Source organism: Melanerpes formicivorus, unplaced genomic scaffold (genome assembly GCF_026170545.1).
Source record: "Melanerpes formicivorus ecotype bairdi unplaced genomic scaffold, bMelFor1.0.p_v2 SCAF_10, whole genome shotgun sequence".
Classification (NCBI taxonomy): domain Eukaryota; kingdom Metazoa; phylum Chordata; class Aves; order Piciformes; family Picidae; genus Melanerpes; species Melanerpes formicivorus.
In genome coordinates, this window is record NW_027142362.1 from 15,148,237 (window position 1) to 15,166,554 (window position 18,318).

General features: G+C 35.2%; 1 protein-coding gene across 1 annotated transcript in view; it reads right to left on the minus strand.

Moving 5' to 3' along the window:
• The window catches only part of WDR72 (WD repeat domain 72), a 110,176-nt gene that overhangs the window by 64,063 nt on the left and 27,795 nt on the right, over positions 1-18,318 (minus strand). Inside the window, exon 14 of the mRNA XM_068143866.1 lies at positions 8,352-8,557. Coding sequence (XP_067999967.1) covers positions 8,352-8,557 — 206 coding nt within the window. The remainder of the gene's footprint in view (positions 1-8,351; positions 8,558-18,318) is intronic.

Below are 18,318 nucleotides of genomic sequence, written 5' to 3' on the forward strand. Positions count from 1 at the left end.
ATACAGACTATTCTTCACATTCATTTTCAGTGGCAGGAATCAAGTCTACATTTTGTTTTTCAGGAAAATATTGAAAAAAAAATAGATATCTAAGATATTAAACAACTTTATACAGGCAACTTTTGCTTTGCTGTAGAATTCATATTACTACCTGTGTGGGCAAACTATCAGAAAGGTAATTCCAAACACAGTATTTTTGATAAAGTCTCTTCTAACATTATTGCTATTATAGAAAGAATACAAAAATCAACTGGAGGTCCACTCATCTCAAAATAAGACCCATCTTTCACACAGTCACTGCACCATGAGAGGTTTAGACAGCAGGATAAGGTGTTTATAATTTAAATCCTAGTCATTTATATAACCAACATTAAAATATTGTCTGTATCTTAACATATGAACTTATCTTGGATGCAGAAGTGAATTCTCTAACCATATTATTAGAAAAGGACAGGGCTCAGCATTGAGTGGTAGCCAAAACATTTTCAGCCACATTCACCCTTTAGGAAGAAAAGCCTTAAGATGGAACATCTCCCACGTTTCCTAGATCATCAACTGGACAAATGATGCTACAGCAATCCACAAAACAGACTATTGACTCATGGATCTAAGAATTATTATACTGAACAATTCACTGGATGAATGAACATCCAAATATCTGTAATACAATATAATATAGTATATGTAATACAATTCTGAACACAGAAATATTGCTAACATGATCTTAAAAGCATAGGAATATTGCTTTGTCTTAAGAAGGGCTGATGTACCCAAAAACTAATTTACCAACCTGTCACTGGTTGCTGACTACAACTGAAATAACATAATTTGTCCTGGGTTGCTCTGAGTGTATATTTCCTATATTGGATTAGAGGAGCCCCACCCATAACATTTATCTACAGAAAAAGTACTACATCAAATTTTAAGCAAGTCACATTCTAGTAAAGAAAAAGAAGAAAACATGGGAGACTGAAGTCTTCAACGTTAAAATCCTGTCTATACAAGAAAATGTAACTCTTGAAAACTCAGGAATAGGCAAGCTGGACTTTTCTTCAGATCATGTATCATTTTGGGATGTACTGGGACAGGTGCTAAGTGTCTGCACAGATTTCACACTGTTCTTTCCCTGAGAGCTGCTCAATCTTACTGAAGGCACTAGAACTGAGCAGAGTTCCAAAAGGACAATATTTGCAAAAAAAACCCCAAACCTTCTCAGACATATTTGGTTAGCTGACTCATCCTTTCCCATAAGTATTGAAGGAAAAAAATCTGACCACCATAAAAACTGAAGCTTGAGTATTAATACACAGAAAAATACCAAGAGAATAGAAATGTAACCATTGCTGTTGCTTTAAATTGAACTGCAATTCAGCTCAGCATTTTATTTCTGCTCTTTAACTGAGACTTGAGATTTAGTAAATTACCAAAATGAATCTAGATGATAACAAGTCTCTCTTTGGCAGCATAAGGCTTGGTATTGCAAATCACAGCTCTACAATTGTATTTAAGGTGCCCACCTATTTTTGAAAAAGATACTGCCCTCCTTCTTGAATAGGTGAGGTGGAAACAGGAACACCTCACAGATCTGAATTTCTGTTGATATTTCTTTTCACTAAACTAATTACTAATCTATAAGAGGCCAGGAATCTAATGTTTGGAACAGAAAAGTTTAACAGAAGTGGAAAGATTCCACCATTCTCCTGTCACGAATAGTGATGACTTTTGAAGAACAATGCAAAAACATAAAGGTGTTAACAAAGACAACATAATTTATTTTAGAATTACTAGAATTTGGTAGAGCACTTACGAGCAAATTAGGCTGATCTACAAAAGAAAACATATTTTAGGGACTCGAAAATAGTAAATGTAAAATGCAAGTCAGGAAAATTCAAACTGTATACAACTCTACACCCAGAAGTAAATGAAACAGTCAAAATGGAGAATAAGGTATCATGAAGAGCACTTCAGCAAGATAGAAACTATATTACTCTATCTATAACGGTAGGTATCTTTAAAATAAATAAATAAATACAACTTTGCTACAGTTTCCAAGGCACAGAGAAAGGAAATGCAGCACAGCAGTTGAGGTATGGAAGACAAAAAAGGAGGAAGACAGTGGTGGCTTCGTTAGCCTCAATAAATGGTCCTTCAATGTGAAATATTTCACAAGGTCTATTGATATTGACCTTAGAATTATTTCTAGCAGGACAGTGTAGCACCTTCTTTGGCTGTTGCACAGGGTCCAATTAATTGTCTAGGTAGGGAAAAGAAAAACTTTTCATCCAATCACCTACAGTATAGTAACAGTAAAAAACCCAGTTTGTAGACATATACAGAAACAGTGTCCAGTGTGCCAAAATAAAGGCATATTCTGAGATTTATGGTAGACTGTGTTACTTACTATGCACATCTGCAAGAGTACACTGTGCTACAATATCATAATGGCAGCTTTTTCCCTGCCTTTTACTTTGAGGTACTCAGTAAAGAAAACACTGAAATCAACAAATTCTTGTCTTGGTGGACCAGTTCAGAAACCTGCAGTAACTTACAGCAAAGCTGACATATGGTCCAAGTTATCAATATTTCTGAAGATTACGATGCCTTTAACTGGCACCAATTTAATTTCATAACTTCAAAGTTATTACTTCACTGTAGCTATGTTACTATCTCGGTCCCTTGATAAAATACTCAATTATGAAATTTCATAGGAAATGCAGTACTGAAATGCTTTGCATCTGACATACAGGAAACGGATATATACATATACACACACCCCACCCCCCTTTATTTCTTCACTTGTTTTCCTGTTACACTTAATTCACATACTACTAATTATGGCTTCTGAATATCAGTCTCAGTAAAAAAACAAACATAGCCTGGCAGCAACAAGATTATCCACTTTAAAGAGAAATATCCCACTACTTTCTCTTATGCCTTTTTCTTAATAATCCACTTCATACAATTAATCAAGAGCTGCAATTCCTCATAATAATATTCTAAATATTAAAAAGGGAAAGAAATAAAAAGAGTCCATGTCTAACATACCTTTGTTTATGGTACTACTCTTGATTTTGTATTTGATAGTTATTATTTGATATTTCTGCTTGTAACTTATTTCCATTTTTTTATCAATTTTTCCATCAGGAAGATTTAACTAGTAGTGATTTTCCAGGCTTCCAACAACAATTTTATTTTCAAATTATATCCTTTACTACACTAAACCAAATAACTGCTATTGTCCTACAGTCTTCATTTGTCTTTTACTTATTCTGTGCAGCAACATAAAGTAGATATTTCTTTTATTATCATCTCTGTACGCTCTTCTTTTAAGGAAGTATGACAACAAACTTTGGCTTTCCTCCTAAGAAAACACCTCTGTCTCAGAAGCATCCTGCCTTTAGACATTTTGTTTAGAGCAGAAGATGTATGCTATTACAAAAGTGAATACTAAGTTCTTTAGAATGATTCATGCTAGGCATGTCAATTTAAAATGTTTAAAGTGCATTCACAAGTGTTACAGTAACTGATTTTTAACTACTCTCATGTAGTTATTAGGAATAATTATGACCAATCAGAACAATCTTTTACAGATTGTGTGCAATTTCCCATTTAGATGTTTTGACACTTTCTGCACTGTACATGAATGTTCAAACAAATATTTAAAGAAATTGAGTAAATATACCAAGCACTCCTGTTAAAGTTCTTACATAAATGAATACTTTTCTTCCCCCCCCCCCCCCCCCCCCCCCCATTTTTCCTGGTCTAGCTTCTCAGTAGTAGAATTCAGCAGTCCAATATTTAGCAGCTATTGAACAAATTTCAGCAGCAGCTCCTCCTCCATCATTTTATCCAGAAGCAGGTCCAATTACATTATTGAAATGACTGAAAATATCAGTGCATGATAAACAGAGATTTACAACCAAATTACTGATGGTAAAAAGCTAGGAAACTTTCTAACGTGAAAGGTTTCTGAGATATCAGAAAACAACTCCTAGACATATCCAGCTTTTAATGTGCATCAATAAAAATCTTCATAGGATGCACTGAAAGAGCTGACTATTTATTTTTTTTTAAACTATCTTTTTACACAGCTCTGATTTCCAACTGTAACTATGACTTTAAGGTATGAGAGCTAGTACATATAAACACCATGAACACACAATCTAGTGTATAGTCTATTGTAATTAAGACCAGTGATTCAATACCTATTGCTACTGGCCAGGTATCATAGCAACCTTATGTCACTGAATACTGCTGGAAAACTGTTCAGCACCAGCAAGACTATGCTTTAGGAAAACCTACAATGGCACTACAGATTGTCAAAATCTGTGGGGGTTGTTACAGGGAGAACCACAAAGAAATCTCCTTACAACCCCTCCATGCTTCAAAAATTGGCAGTAATATTACAGTGACACTACAAAAGAGGAAAAAAAAAAATACAGAGCGTAAAGAAAGACATTTTTGGTTGTTAGTTACATAACTCATGCACCCACACTCTAATATCCATTCATATAAGCTGAGAGTTAAAGTAATGCTGCCTTGTCACATTGTTTATGTATCTCGGCAGAGGTACTGTCCTGTTGGTGTGTTTTCTTTTGTTTTGGGTTTTTCTTATAAACCAAATACAGGCATCATTCACCAGCAATATTAATCTGAAAATCTAACAGGCCCGCTTTAAAAATAATATTTAAACTTCCACAAATGAACTCTAGATAGTCTTGTATAAATCTGCAAAAAAGGAAAAAACCAGGTTACTATGAACAAGAACCCAATATTGATTTTTCTGCGGTGCAGTAAAGCATCTCCATTCTATTTGGCTGCTGTCAAAGCCACTCTTTAACAGCTGGAGTCAAATTGCACTATTTACAGCAAGAGCCCTTGTCAAGTGGACCATAAGTATTCTAACAATACACTATTCAAATGGCACTTTGCCACACAAATTGCTGACTTGATGAATACCCTATGTCAATGACTAAGGCCAATATAAAAGTTTCATTTTTATGAGAGGTTTTACATTCACATATTAAGTAAAGCTTTCTTGAAGAACTATTAAGCTATATATTTTGAGTCTTTTGACATTGAAAATAATTAAAATCTGTTTAAATATATCAAGGGGATTTGACAACATTAATATGGATCTTGTGTTAACTGCATTTGTCACACTCATCTGTTATTGGTACTCCCACTGGCACGTGCAGCACAATAAGAGAATTAAAATGGTCAAAACACCATGAAATCAAAGCATTCCACTTTTGTATCTGTGATTTACATGATGACAAATGTTTTGAAAGAAAGCCTTTGAAGCTGGACTGCTATATGAGGATATTTTTCTTCTTTCTTCTTAGGATACAGTAAAGAGATATTATTACTATGCAAATGTTATTTTGTCTTAAATATAATACTGATGACAAAACAACATAACCATAAATATTAAGAAAGAATGCTGAATCTTACTTGTGATCTTCATTTCACTGTACAAAAGAGGGATCATTCACAAGTGTAATACCAAAAGGACAGAATAGATACCTCTCATTTTTTGTTACATAAATCTTCTGAAATTGAATTCTTAAGAGAGGATAAAATTGACCATGTTGGCTTTTTTAAATAGAAACGTTATTAACAATTTAGTGTGCCATTAAATTTCTAATGCAGTTTGCCAAAGAAGCAAATTAATAATGAAATACTCATTGTAAACACACACACTAAAACCTTTTGATAATCAGAAAGTTTCATGATAGCTTCATCTGTATAGCCATTATACATTTACTAATGATATGGAATGCTGAAGTCTGGTAGCCATAGAACTTTCACTAATTTCATAGGACCTGGATTTCAAAAAGTCTGGTTTAGGATGCTAAAATACAGTGACCCAAAGCAATCAATACAGCACTATTTGGAAAACAAAACCACCACCACCACCAAAATCAAAACAACTAGGAGTAAAAAGGAACCAAGGAAAACAGTGGAACTCATAAGAAGTCTTAATTTTAGCAATAACAGTGTTAAAAAAAGCCACAGAGCTCCACACTCCTTTTGTGTTGCCCTCATTGAGTTTCTGGAATAGCATTAAGAGGACCTCCATTGTTATATTCTTGCTGGGTTCAGCTACACTGTATACATTCAGCCTCCAGCATCTCCCACACCAATTTACAGAACTTGTTCTAATGGGGATAAAGGTAGAAAGAAATCACTGAAAGTAATGGATGACAGATTTTTGATGAAGGGGAAGTGATATCCCAGGTACAAAACTTCATTTGTTAGAAAAGTAAACTAACATAACAGGACTATAATGACAAAAAGATGAATTTCAAAAAAGTCCTATTTTTGACAGTCATAGAGGAGTCTAAGAGACATCTATAATACTCTCTCAACAAAAAGTTTTCATTGGGACAAACCAACTAATGAATAGTGTTTAAATAAGAACAAATGAGAATAACAGAGAAAAGCACTATAAATATTACAACCCCACTGTCGTCCACAGTATTATTACTTCCAATTTAAGACCAAGGTAATTCCCAAAAGCATGTTAAACTTGACATTTTAAACTTCATCATAACCTGTTTTCCCTTAATTCTGTGAGCAGCACATTTTCTCTTCAGCCACTTTGCTAAAGTCAGTCAATTTTCAATTTAATAGATATAACCAACTACACACCAAACACAACTATTAAAACTTTTTTCTGTTGTTCCTCTTCACAAAGGCAGGAAGAAACTATTCTTTTTAATAAACTAACAGTGAGATCAGATTCTGTGTCAATGGCCAACTAGTGCACCATCTGCCCCACAACATGCTCAGAAGGATTATGCTCTAATAAGACTTTTCACAAAATGGGATAAAAAAAAAAACTTTAGAAATCAGACTAAGGTTAGCAAAAGGTCAAAGACAAATATTAAGAGTTGGACAACAATCATTATAAGCACAAATTTGTATGTAAGTGTGGATACAATAAAGAAAAACACACAAAAAAACCCACCCAAAATTCAAGAATGAAGACTTGAATTGTCTGACAGAGTTTGGGAATATTCAGTATTTCATTTACCAGAATTAGTAAAACCAGAAGACTGAGACCACTCTAAGGGCTCTTTCAACACGTGAGGGAAAGCATTCTTCATCTTCCCATGCATATGGAAGGAAACTTTTTATCTATATTCAGGGATGTGACTTTCTCTGTTTATGGCAGAGAATGGAATTCCCCAAACCCATGATTTAAAGCAATAAACATAAACAAATAACATTGAGGGTCTATCCCAAAGATATACTCTTACCAAGAGCTCAGTGACTTCTGATGCATAAACAGGGTTTTCAAGAAAATGTATGTATCATTATCTTCCACCTTAAATAAGGTAATACCTACCTCATTGTATGTGAGATTGTGTTAAATTTGAGAGTTTTGATAATTGGTTTCACGTTTAACAAGCAAAGACTTTTTAGGCATCTACAAATAAGTAATAAAGATAGAGACATATCCAGGCTACAAGTAAATAGAATGACTATTCAATTTCCCACCTTACTTCTCAGCTCACATTAATGCTAGTTTCAGTTGTTGTTTCTTTTGTTTGTTTGTTTTTCAAAACAAAAAGGAAGAGCACATCTTTTCTATCAGTTACAATTATTTGGTATCTGTAAAAAAAATTGTTAGGTAAATTCAAGTACTGGCCAAATCTCTCCTGAAGACTGTCATACCTATTTGTAGCCCAGACTCTCACAAGAAGCACCACCATCCACTTTTTAAACATTTAGCTACTAGATTTAATCCCACTAATATAAATGTAAGACACTTAGACTCTGTTCTGTGATGTTAAACAAATAAATTTACAAACAAAAAAACAACAACCAACCAAAACAAACAAACAAAACCCCAAAACCACTAACAAGCACACACACACAAAAAAAAAAACAACCACCCAATAAAAACTAGCACTGAATGGCAACAGGAATGTGACATTTCACAGCAAAGCAAAAATGAAAAGGCCAACAGCTTTGTACCATGATATGCTTTTACTTGGGACAGACATCCAAACTAGTGGGTTCCATTTTCTGGGGGTACTGGTAATAGGTGCAGTTACAAGCCATAGGCATAAGGAAAGCTATGGGTGGCAAATGTCTGTGAAAATCCTTCTGAGATGACCTGCTGGTGACCCTGCATAAGGCACTCCCCTCTATCTTCTCCATTTGTCCTATGAAATGAGTTTGACAGCATAAAAATGGAACCAGTCAGAACAAACCTTTATAACTAAGATAAAACCAAGCCTCCATGCCGCTTATACAGTGCTACATGTCACTGAGGGTGAAGGGTAAAAAATTTGAATCAACTTATTGCTCTTGAGAAATGGTCTACTCTTCATTCTTACCTTCTCTGAAGATTTTTCTGTATGAGTAACATTATAAGAGATCATGCCATGCTTGTACGAGCTGAAATGTTTGTAGCCACCATTTTTATTTCTTTTTGACTCTTGAGATACAGGAAGCACAGCATCTGACACTAAGTACTCTGAATCTTCAATAGAAGTAAGAATTGCTTTTGCTGATTCACCCGTTTCATGTCGTTCCAGTGTGCCTGGCGAAACACAAAAGAAGTTGTAAAAGAACTCCAGTGCTTCATTTTTCAGTGTAAGTATGAAAGTATTAAGGTAGCACATTTGAACTGAGCAGATAAATCATGAAACATTTATGAGTAAGCCACCTAATTCCTCATTTTCTCGATTGTAACAAATGTGGACTGTTATGCAGTGCTACTATGTTAAAAAAACATAAAGGTTAGCTCCTAAAGCAAATACCTTAGATCCAGACTACTGATTTGTGGAGTCAGATGCAATTTTCAAAGGAAGCAAAGGAAATTCAGAAGACAAAAACCTGCCTTAACCCTATTCAAAACAGACTAATTTGTTTTCTCCTTACAAAGCCCTCAGAGCACCTATATCATTAAGAGTGTAAACAATAACACATTTAAGTAATATTTTAGTGCTGTCCTCTAGTGTTCTAGATTACAAATAGCAAGGGAAAGCTCAAATTTTTGCATCCACTCCTAAAAAGCCTTTGTTACTGCTGACACTTTTTAAGCACCCAATTATACTACATATAGCTTAGTAGTCAGGAATATGAATACAATGTTTCAGATGCTATTTAATCACTAGGTAATCTAGTTCCTTTAACTGTTATACCAAGTTATATTCTTTCAGTAATAACTTTATTTGGTAATAATTTCAGTAATAGTACTTAATTTATAAGTAACATTAAAGATATCCAAATTGAGCTAAAATGTAAGTAAAAGCACTCTTATTCTATACTATACATTTCCTATAGGAATCAAACTCATAAGAAAATACTGACATAGCATGTTCCCTATAAATATCAGAGATAAAAGACGCATGAAGGATTTAAAAACTATTAAATACCTGCTATAACATGAATTGTTTTTTTCCCCTTAAGTTTGAATTCTTTGTAGCCTCAAGTAATACATGAATTTTCTCTTTCACTGCTACCAGAAAAAAAGTGTAACATTGAAGTTCTATCAGTAACACCTGCTAAAAATATTGGACTGGGATTGAGGGATCTCATGCGCTAAGTGTTTGTGTGTGTATATGTGTATAAAATCTCTTTATCTGAAATTATTTCTCTGAAACTCATCCAATTCTCTTCACTGTAGTATCACGTCTGTTACTTATATGACCAAGAGTCTGGACTCAGAGCAGAAGAAAGTAATGCAACTGATTCTTTGTCCCCTACAAATTCAATTGAATGCCACAGATTACTATAACATTGCACTGAAAAAACCCCAAACCCCAAGGATTGGCCCCTAGCTGTAACATGTCATTTTCTTCATCCCTGCCCAGTATTTCCAGCCAGTGTCGCGGATCATTAAGGAACTGAATATTTTCTGGAAGGAAAGCAAGTTGTCCAAATATCTTCACTGACAAATACTTCAAAACAATACTACCTACAATCACACAGATAATCTTAAATGTCAGCCTCTTTATATATGCAACATGGTCTTTCAAGCTACAAGCATGTCCTATTTTCCCACATAACTCCCCGAATGATTTGGAGCAAAAAATGAACAAGAGTCACCAAGGAAGTTGTTTTCTTTTACTGTGAAGTGTGAAGGACCAAGATTTCCCTAGTATCTTCTGCAGCAAGCTCACTGTAGAGGGAATATTTCTATGTATACACACACAAACATATAACCATCCCTGCCTTCTGTATCACTTTGTGCAATTCATGACTAGAGTTCTCAATGCTTCAGAATATCCCTGTGAGTTTACCGAGTGTCATGTTATTTTCATGGGCAAGGATCTAAGGAAGAGATTGCAATAAATTTTTAATAAATCCAAGAATTCTGGGCACATGACATTAAATTTCAAAGACTTGACTTTACATACTCTTTAGCATTAGACTGAACTCCAAAATCAAGTTTTGTTAGCTTGATTCATCTATGAGTGCCTTGTCACCAGTTATCCCCCAAAATCAGACTGCTCTGTGGAATAACCTTGTGGATTTATAATAGAATACAATAATTTAATTAAGGCTATCACACCACAGTAGCAAAAGAGGATAAAATCATGTTTCCAACAAAAATCAAGATGTGAGTTGCCTGACTTTTTATCCTCTATACATACATGAGGAGTCATGAATACAAATGAAAATATATTTAAGACTTGCACTATTTTCCATATATAAGAGCTTCTTCCCTGGCAACGGCTTCAGAGACAAGTTTTGAACTTCTGGATGAATGGAATATTTTTAATTGAAACAAAAAGAAACAGACCAGAAGAAATGGTAAAAGTTACCTAAGAGAGGGACAGCAGCATTTCACCTGTGAATACCATGGCCTGAATGAAATAAACAGGCAGTCTTGATGTACATGAAAACAAACTGATATTTTAAATATTTTACAAACACACATATATCATATTTTCAACTGTTGCTAGGCATACTGACAGATAGACTTTTACATATTATAGTTACAGATGCAAACTGAGACAAAACTGAACAGGGTGATGTGTTACTGATCACTTCCAGTACCCACCAAACTCGTTACTAAGTGGCAGGGTGAGGATCATGCCATAGCAAGTATATCCTTTTGTATGTGTAGTTTAGAGGAGAAAATTAATTCACAAAAATAATCCCCCCAAAACCCAAATCAAAACAAACAAACAAAAAATCTCATCCCTTCTGGCTTCTCAGAGCCCAAAATACTAATTTGCAGAGTGAGAAGATGGTAGAGACAAGATAAAAACAAAGATCTACATTCTGTGATTCTTGAATACATCTTATAGACAAAAATGGGGGAGCGGGAGCGGAGTGGGGGCAGGAAGGGAAGGATGGAGAAACCTGTGACAAAAACACTCTGACCACTGCAAACAGTCAAAGGAATACTGAGGTAAGGTGATTATTGTTCCAGAAACAGCTATTTCTTAGGAACATGTTAGCTCAAATTTTGAAGGAAAATGAATCCAAAAATAGTGAAAGACACAACCTTGTTTAAAAAAAAAAAAAAAAAAAAAAAGATAAAACAAAACCAACAACAAAAAAGAGGTATGAATGGGAAAAGATAGGATATTCTAGCAGCAACACCACTGCTATGACCCCCTACTATACATAGAAAACACAGGAAAAGAAAGTCTTTATCTCTCGAAAGCTGTGACCATGGCAACCAAGTCTCAGGAACACACAGGAGTGGAGTATTTCACTCTCCTGGGCAGCTTTGGACCACCAGATGTGACTGGCTAGAGACTGTTACAACATCTTATTCTTGGGGACCAAGTACTACAAATTGTGTCTCTTGGCATTAGTGCTGTCCATACAGTTCTCAGGGTTCTGTTCTTAACTGCATTATGCATATTATCCTGCTTCAAGATGTGCTATTTATTGACATCACATGACCTGTCGTATCATCAGGTTCCAGTGCTTTGTTTGCTGTCACAGCTAAAGTATTTAAAATCCTCAGTACTGCAGTGCTGCTGTGACCTAGTAACTCAACTGAATCTTAGAGTGCAAAAGTGATCTGTGAATAAAAAACTGGTTTCAGAATTGATTCATTTAAAAGAGCACGTGGTCAAGAACAAATCCTTTTCCTTTTTAGTAGCCAAAACAGAAAACTCACCTTTCAGAACATCTTTGCTGTTGTTTTGTTGGGGTTTTTGTTCTGGGGGTTTTTGTGTGAGTGGGCATGAGGGCTTATTTTGTTTGGTTATTTTTTGTTTATTTTTTGTAAAATACATAATATTACTTCATTATTAATAAAAAACCCACCAATTAAGTTCAACTGTAAGAAATATATACTTCTAAGGACACATGACCTATATTCCACATGTATTCCATCCAGTATGAAGTATAAAAGAGTATGTGTGTGCATGTATAGATATTAATATAAAGATACGTGACTACTCTCAGTACAAGCATGCCCTTAGCTTCTGTAGATTGGGCAAAACATGACACTGCCTTTTTTTTTCCTGAGAGATTTTCCCAAGCACCACTGCCTTCTATTATTCTACATCAGTAAGTAGTTACTGAACAATGACTCAAATGTAGAGAGCTATGAAATATTTAAGGGCAAGCTTTAGATTGACCTGGGACTCAGATGTATAAAGATGCTATTAAAAAGGCAAAACATTGGTTAAGTCTTAACTTCAGCCTGATAAACAAAAACAAGAAACCCCCAAACACTGAATTTCCACTACGTGTGTATATTCATGCTTATGACTTATTTTGAATCATTCACACATTCAAAATATGGTAACCAATGTTTCCTCATCCTTCATGTCTTTTAGAAAGTGATTTAAGTAATAACATTAGATGTGCAGAAACTCAACAGCAAAATGGAAGTCTTCCACTTATTGCATGTTATAATTTGTATCTTCAACATGTCTTGAATCTCATCACAGAGCTGCTTTCATAGAGAATGGTTGTCCAAGCCAGAAACTGGTTAATGTTACAGTACTGTTGGCCTCAGAAGTTACCTTGTCCAAGTTCAATAGTGCACAGCTAGGTTAACTCACTTCCTTTCTCTAAGGATGCCTCTTAAGCATGAAGGTGGAGAGGGGAGAGAAATGAAGATCTCCACCCACCTAGTGTCTGCCTCGACTATTAATGCTGAAAGTAAGATCATGACCCAAGAACAGGAGAGCTAAATCACTAGAGCCTTTTCCCAAAGGGTGTTTGATATTTGAGCCATAGTTTTGGAAGGGCTATTTTTTATGGTTTCACAAGGGATGATGAAATTATGTGCAGTTTAACTCCTTGATAGGTCAGTATTACAAATATCAAATGAGACAAGTTTGCCCTAATATCCGAAAGAGTACACACAAAATTGTTTTTTTGTATAACCAAACAGATTTTAGGGCCCATATGATGGGTGCTTTCACAGATGCACCTGACAAGATAAATTTGTTATTTGAAGAAATTGTTTACCAATATTATGTAATGATAATTATAAAATGCAGGAAACAAAAGATATTATCTGGGTATGAATTGAGTGTATGTAAAATTTTCAAGTGCGTGCACAAGACTGATTGAAAGGCAGGGCTTTGTTTTTATACCATAGGGTTAGACTGAAATGAGAAATTTTACTTAAACCACAGTGTCTTGGAGAAACACACCAGAAGTAAGGAAACAATTTGTCATACATCATCTTTTCCTGAATAAATTTCATCTCTCCAAAAGCCTTCTAATACTTGAATATTTTCTTTCACACAAATTGTGGCAATTTTACTAAAAGTTTAATTTTGCTATCTAAATGTCTAACAAGAGTTCACTAAAACATCTCCATGGGTATTTTTATCAAGTAATATCACAGTTTGGTTGTTTATTATTGTAAAAGGTTAACACCAGGTAAACAGCTTAACCTGCCTCTTCCCCTCCCCCAACACAGAAGTGAGGGAAGACAAAAACCTCTGGGATGAAGTAAAGAGTTGAGATAAGAGTTTGAGATAAAACAACATAATCCAAGTGCACAATTACCTTAGCTTAGCCTACTTGCAGAAAAAGTGCAGGAAATGCAAGGGAAAAAAAACAAACAAAACCCACACCACAAAACCAGCAACAATCCCAAAACACAAAACCAGCATAAAGCAGAAAACCAAAACCAGTGTGCTACCCGGCTCCCACCCATATCACCACCATCCCTGCAGCAAAAGAGTGCCAGCGTGCAAAACCCAGAACCCAAAAGCAGCAACCAGAATAGGAAGCCTCTCACGTTGCAATTTGAACATCAAGCCCCATAATACTTTGCTCCAGCCAGCACTTCCATTTTGGAGCTGGCATGAGACAGGATTGTATGAATAGCAGCAGATTCAAACTCAGCCTTGGACAGGTACTTTTTTGTTTTTTTAAAGATTTATGTTTTATCATCAGTTGAAGATGATAATGAAGCTCATTGCTGTATTCACATGACCTGACTAGAGACCAAGCTGGTGCCCGTCTCTATGCTAGTAGTGAAAAGCTACAATGGTGCTACTAAACTAACATGCAGCAGCAACCTTCTTTGTCTTCTAAAAATGATCAAAGGAAAAGGTTTTCCGCATTTTGGATAGACTCCTCTGATCACATGGGATACCGGTAACATTAATACTATGAATGCGGGAGCCATATCTGTACTTGAATATAGTGTACAGGCACTATACTCAAACTATTTCTGAATTACTTAACTGGACACAATCTTCCAGAAGCATGGTTAACTACACAAATCCAAACTTATTTATTGATGATTTTGACCTTTTCTAGTAAGGATTGTGAGTATACACTCAATTTTGACTATACAGGTGATCTGACCTCAGCAGAAATACTCTTCAGGATGTTTCAATTTTTTTTCCTGTGTTTGGGCTAGGAAAATGCTGAAGATGTGCATTCCCTGGGTGAATATGAAAAATAATATGAAGCCATTGTGAAGTTAAATGCATATTATTATAACAACTGAACAGTCTTAAATTATGTTACTCTACTTTTAAAATCACACTAAGCATGTCATAAGACAGTAAATCAGAACAAGACTTGCAAGGAAAGAGAAAGTAACAGGAAATTAGTAGAGCATTCATTCTGCAAGCATGAACTTCAAGGAATAAATTCATATTAAACTGACAAATCAAGATTAAAGAGCTATCTTCCTTGCTCAAAGGTAGTAGAGTCTACTCATTCTTTCCTCACTCTCAACGCACATTTCTAATGTGGCTCAGTAGACAGAAAGCCATGTGCTGTATACAACAAGAAAGAAAACACTGATCCTTTTATTACTACATCATGCTGATATTTACCTTTTCATAAAAAGCAAAGATACCAGCTGCTTGGGAAAATGTAAAAGCAATACAGATAACAGCTAATTTCCTTACTGAAGTGGATTTCAAGTGGTGGCTATTGGAAGAAATATTCTGCACTTTAATTAGAATATAATTTCTTATTGATTTTCGTATTTGTCTTCTAGCACACAAGTTTGGAAAACATCCTGTACACATGCTCTATTAATATTCCAAATGTATTATTAGATCAATATTTATTGTCATGGAAAGACAGTCCACTGTAATGGGACATTGCCTTATCCATGTACTAAAATTTAGACAAAATACATTAAACTATACAGATAATACAGAAGCTATGAACTACCCTTTTCTTTATCACTATCCACGTACATAAGCAATAACAACATTTAAACTTAGAATAATTTTACTTTGTTCTGTAAACCAAAGAATTAAAAGGATGGGACTCAATTTTTCTTACGCAACTTGTAATAACAGAAGGCAATTAGCTTCTTTAGACTCCCCCTTGCAGTCAGTGGGGAAGAGCTACAGAATTTTACTGATTTCCTGTTGCTCATTACAAACTCAACAAAAACCAGGAAGAAGTCTTAAGTATTGAAGTCTCATGTTAGATAAGGTACTTTTCATATGAGGCCAGCTATACTCCTGGTATTTAACACATTTCAGCATAAACTGTGCCAAAATGCTTATTTATTTGGAACACAGGCAGCACATTTTACTCAGGCAACTTTGCATTGGCCACATAAAATAAGTGTTATTTGGCAACCTCATGAAGAGAGGTTACAAGTTGTACGTGTAGTCTTACCTGCTTAGATTTTAACCTTAGTCAGTATTTCTCCCAACCTATAAAGTCTATAAAACCTCCTAAAAGACAACTTAAATATTTTTAAATCTTCTGAATGCATGTCAGCCTCTGTCATAGGAAATTGGAATATTGTTATGCATAATTAAGTCTTTCACCTGCTCAAGAGGTCATCCTCTTAATTTCCTTGTGGAATGCCCATTTTGGAGCTGAACTGGTATGACTGAAAGACATCCAAAGGTATTACATGCTCCTAAACTTTACTGAAGTCACCTGTGAAATTCGAGACAGTTATTGCTGACTCTACAAAATAAATATTGAAATATTCATGGAAATTCCTTAAACCACAGCCTGAAATTATAAACAGACTGGCTGTTTTCCCAGTTATCCATTAACTCTAGTACAGTAGTACTGTTCAGATTTTTTAACTGTAAACAGAGATATACGAGTCTGACACAAAAGCAGGTCCTTCACTGACTTGCACTTAAAGAGGCAAAGCCTGAGTTGTGAAGCTAATTGCATAATTGGAAGAAAAATGAACGGTTTCTTTCTGGAGCAACAATAAAAACTTTATGTCCATTTCTGTAATGGAATCCAAGCATGCGGCTAGTACTTAGGCTGTATCTTATGCAAATCAGGGAAGATGCTCACAGGTATATACAAGTGGTACTATGCAGGGTTGCCTTTTTGTTGGCCAACATGACAACCGTAATGAAAGGCTACTGCGTTTCTGCAGACGTTTGTCTGCAATGCTGCACACATCTCTCCCATACATCTGAACAAGGCTTTGCCTGAGTGGCACTGAAGTATCTACATAGCTCTTGATCTAGGTCAGGCCAATTTCAAGGATCAGTGCCATGACCTCTCATGTTCTCCTGCAATACAGATATAATTTAATGTTAAACCAACTTCACTACGCCTTAGTAGGCTTTTCCAGGTATTCACATCAGATGGCATCCTGCTATCAGTGTATAACAAGACCAAGAAAAAATTAGTCTGTTAATTTCTAATGCAAATAACGTCATTCTTTCTTGCCTTTCAAGAGGTGGTCACTTGAACTCTCATTCTTGCATGATACTAGCAATAAAAGATACAGAAATGGCAATTTAAAAAACACACTTTCAACCCTCTGCACCCTTTCTGAATACATTATACTCATGAGCAGCACAATCAGTTTTACTTCCTCTTTAATTCTGAAATAGCATTTTTACAGCTGAAGGACAGTTAATATATACTCTTATTTTTGTCTCTATAGTATCATTACAGTCCAATGATATTAAATCTGACTTACAAAGAAATCTCTGTACTGTAGGATGAAGTTGTCTACCTGTATTAAATAAAAATGTGCACCTAAGATGTAATTCATACTCCATACCCTTAACTTCTGGGATGCTTTGGGGAGTATTGTTTGGTGATAGAAACTATTATCTCTTATATTGCTGAATGTACCAATTTGCATTTTGGGGGAGGAAGGTTTGTAAGCATGGGGGTGTATGGGGGGTGGGTGTGTGTTTATTTCCTTTCTTTTCATTATTACACTAAGGAAGAACCTCATTGTACCATACAGTGGGGACAAAAGTAAAAGTATACCCACTGTCAAATTAATTCTGATGCATTCACTGTATTAAGTACCATTTAAACCTGCAAGATACTTTTCTGAGCAGTGTTGACTGGGCCTTCTCTAACACCACGCATGGAACTGTCTTTTCTCAGGCCTACATAGATGACTTCAAATCAACAGCCAAAAGCATAAATATTACAGAGTGAACTATTATTTAAAAATCATTTATTCAGCCCCAGAAATCTGAAGATATAAGAAAACTGAACAGCTGAAAAAGTAAGAGGCTAGAAATTCACACTTATCTTACAAAAAAAAAAAGGAAGGAAAGAAAGAAAGAAAAGATGATGACAATATGTTTGTCTCAAGAGCAAAACGTAATCCCCCTTCTTAGTTGCACAAATCTTCCAGACAGAGAATTGAGCAGACGATTAAAACACATGCTCCTTAGTGGAGAAAATGCACTGGAAAGTGTAATATACTGCACCTATGTAAATAGCAGAACACATATAAGAAGGATATTACATATTTACCAGAAAACAGAATTCAAATCTCTGCTGGAAATGAATAAAAGCAGGGTAACAGATTAAAGATCTAGTGTTTACTTTTGACAATTTTCTCAATGGTGCAACTAAAGCTTAAAGTCTATGCAAAACAATCAGCAACACCAAGACAGCCAAGAAAAATAAGTACAACAGTATATGCAATCT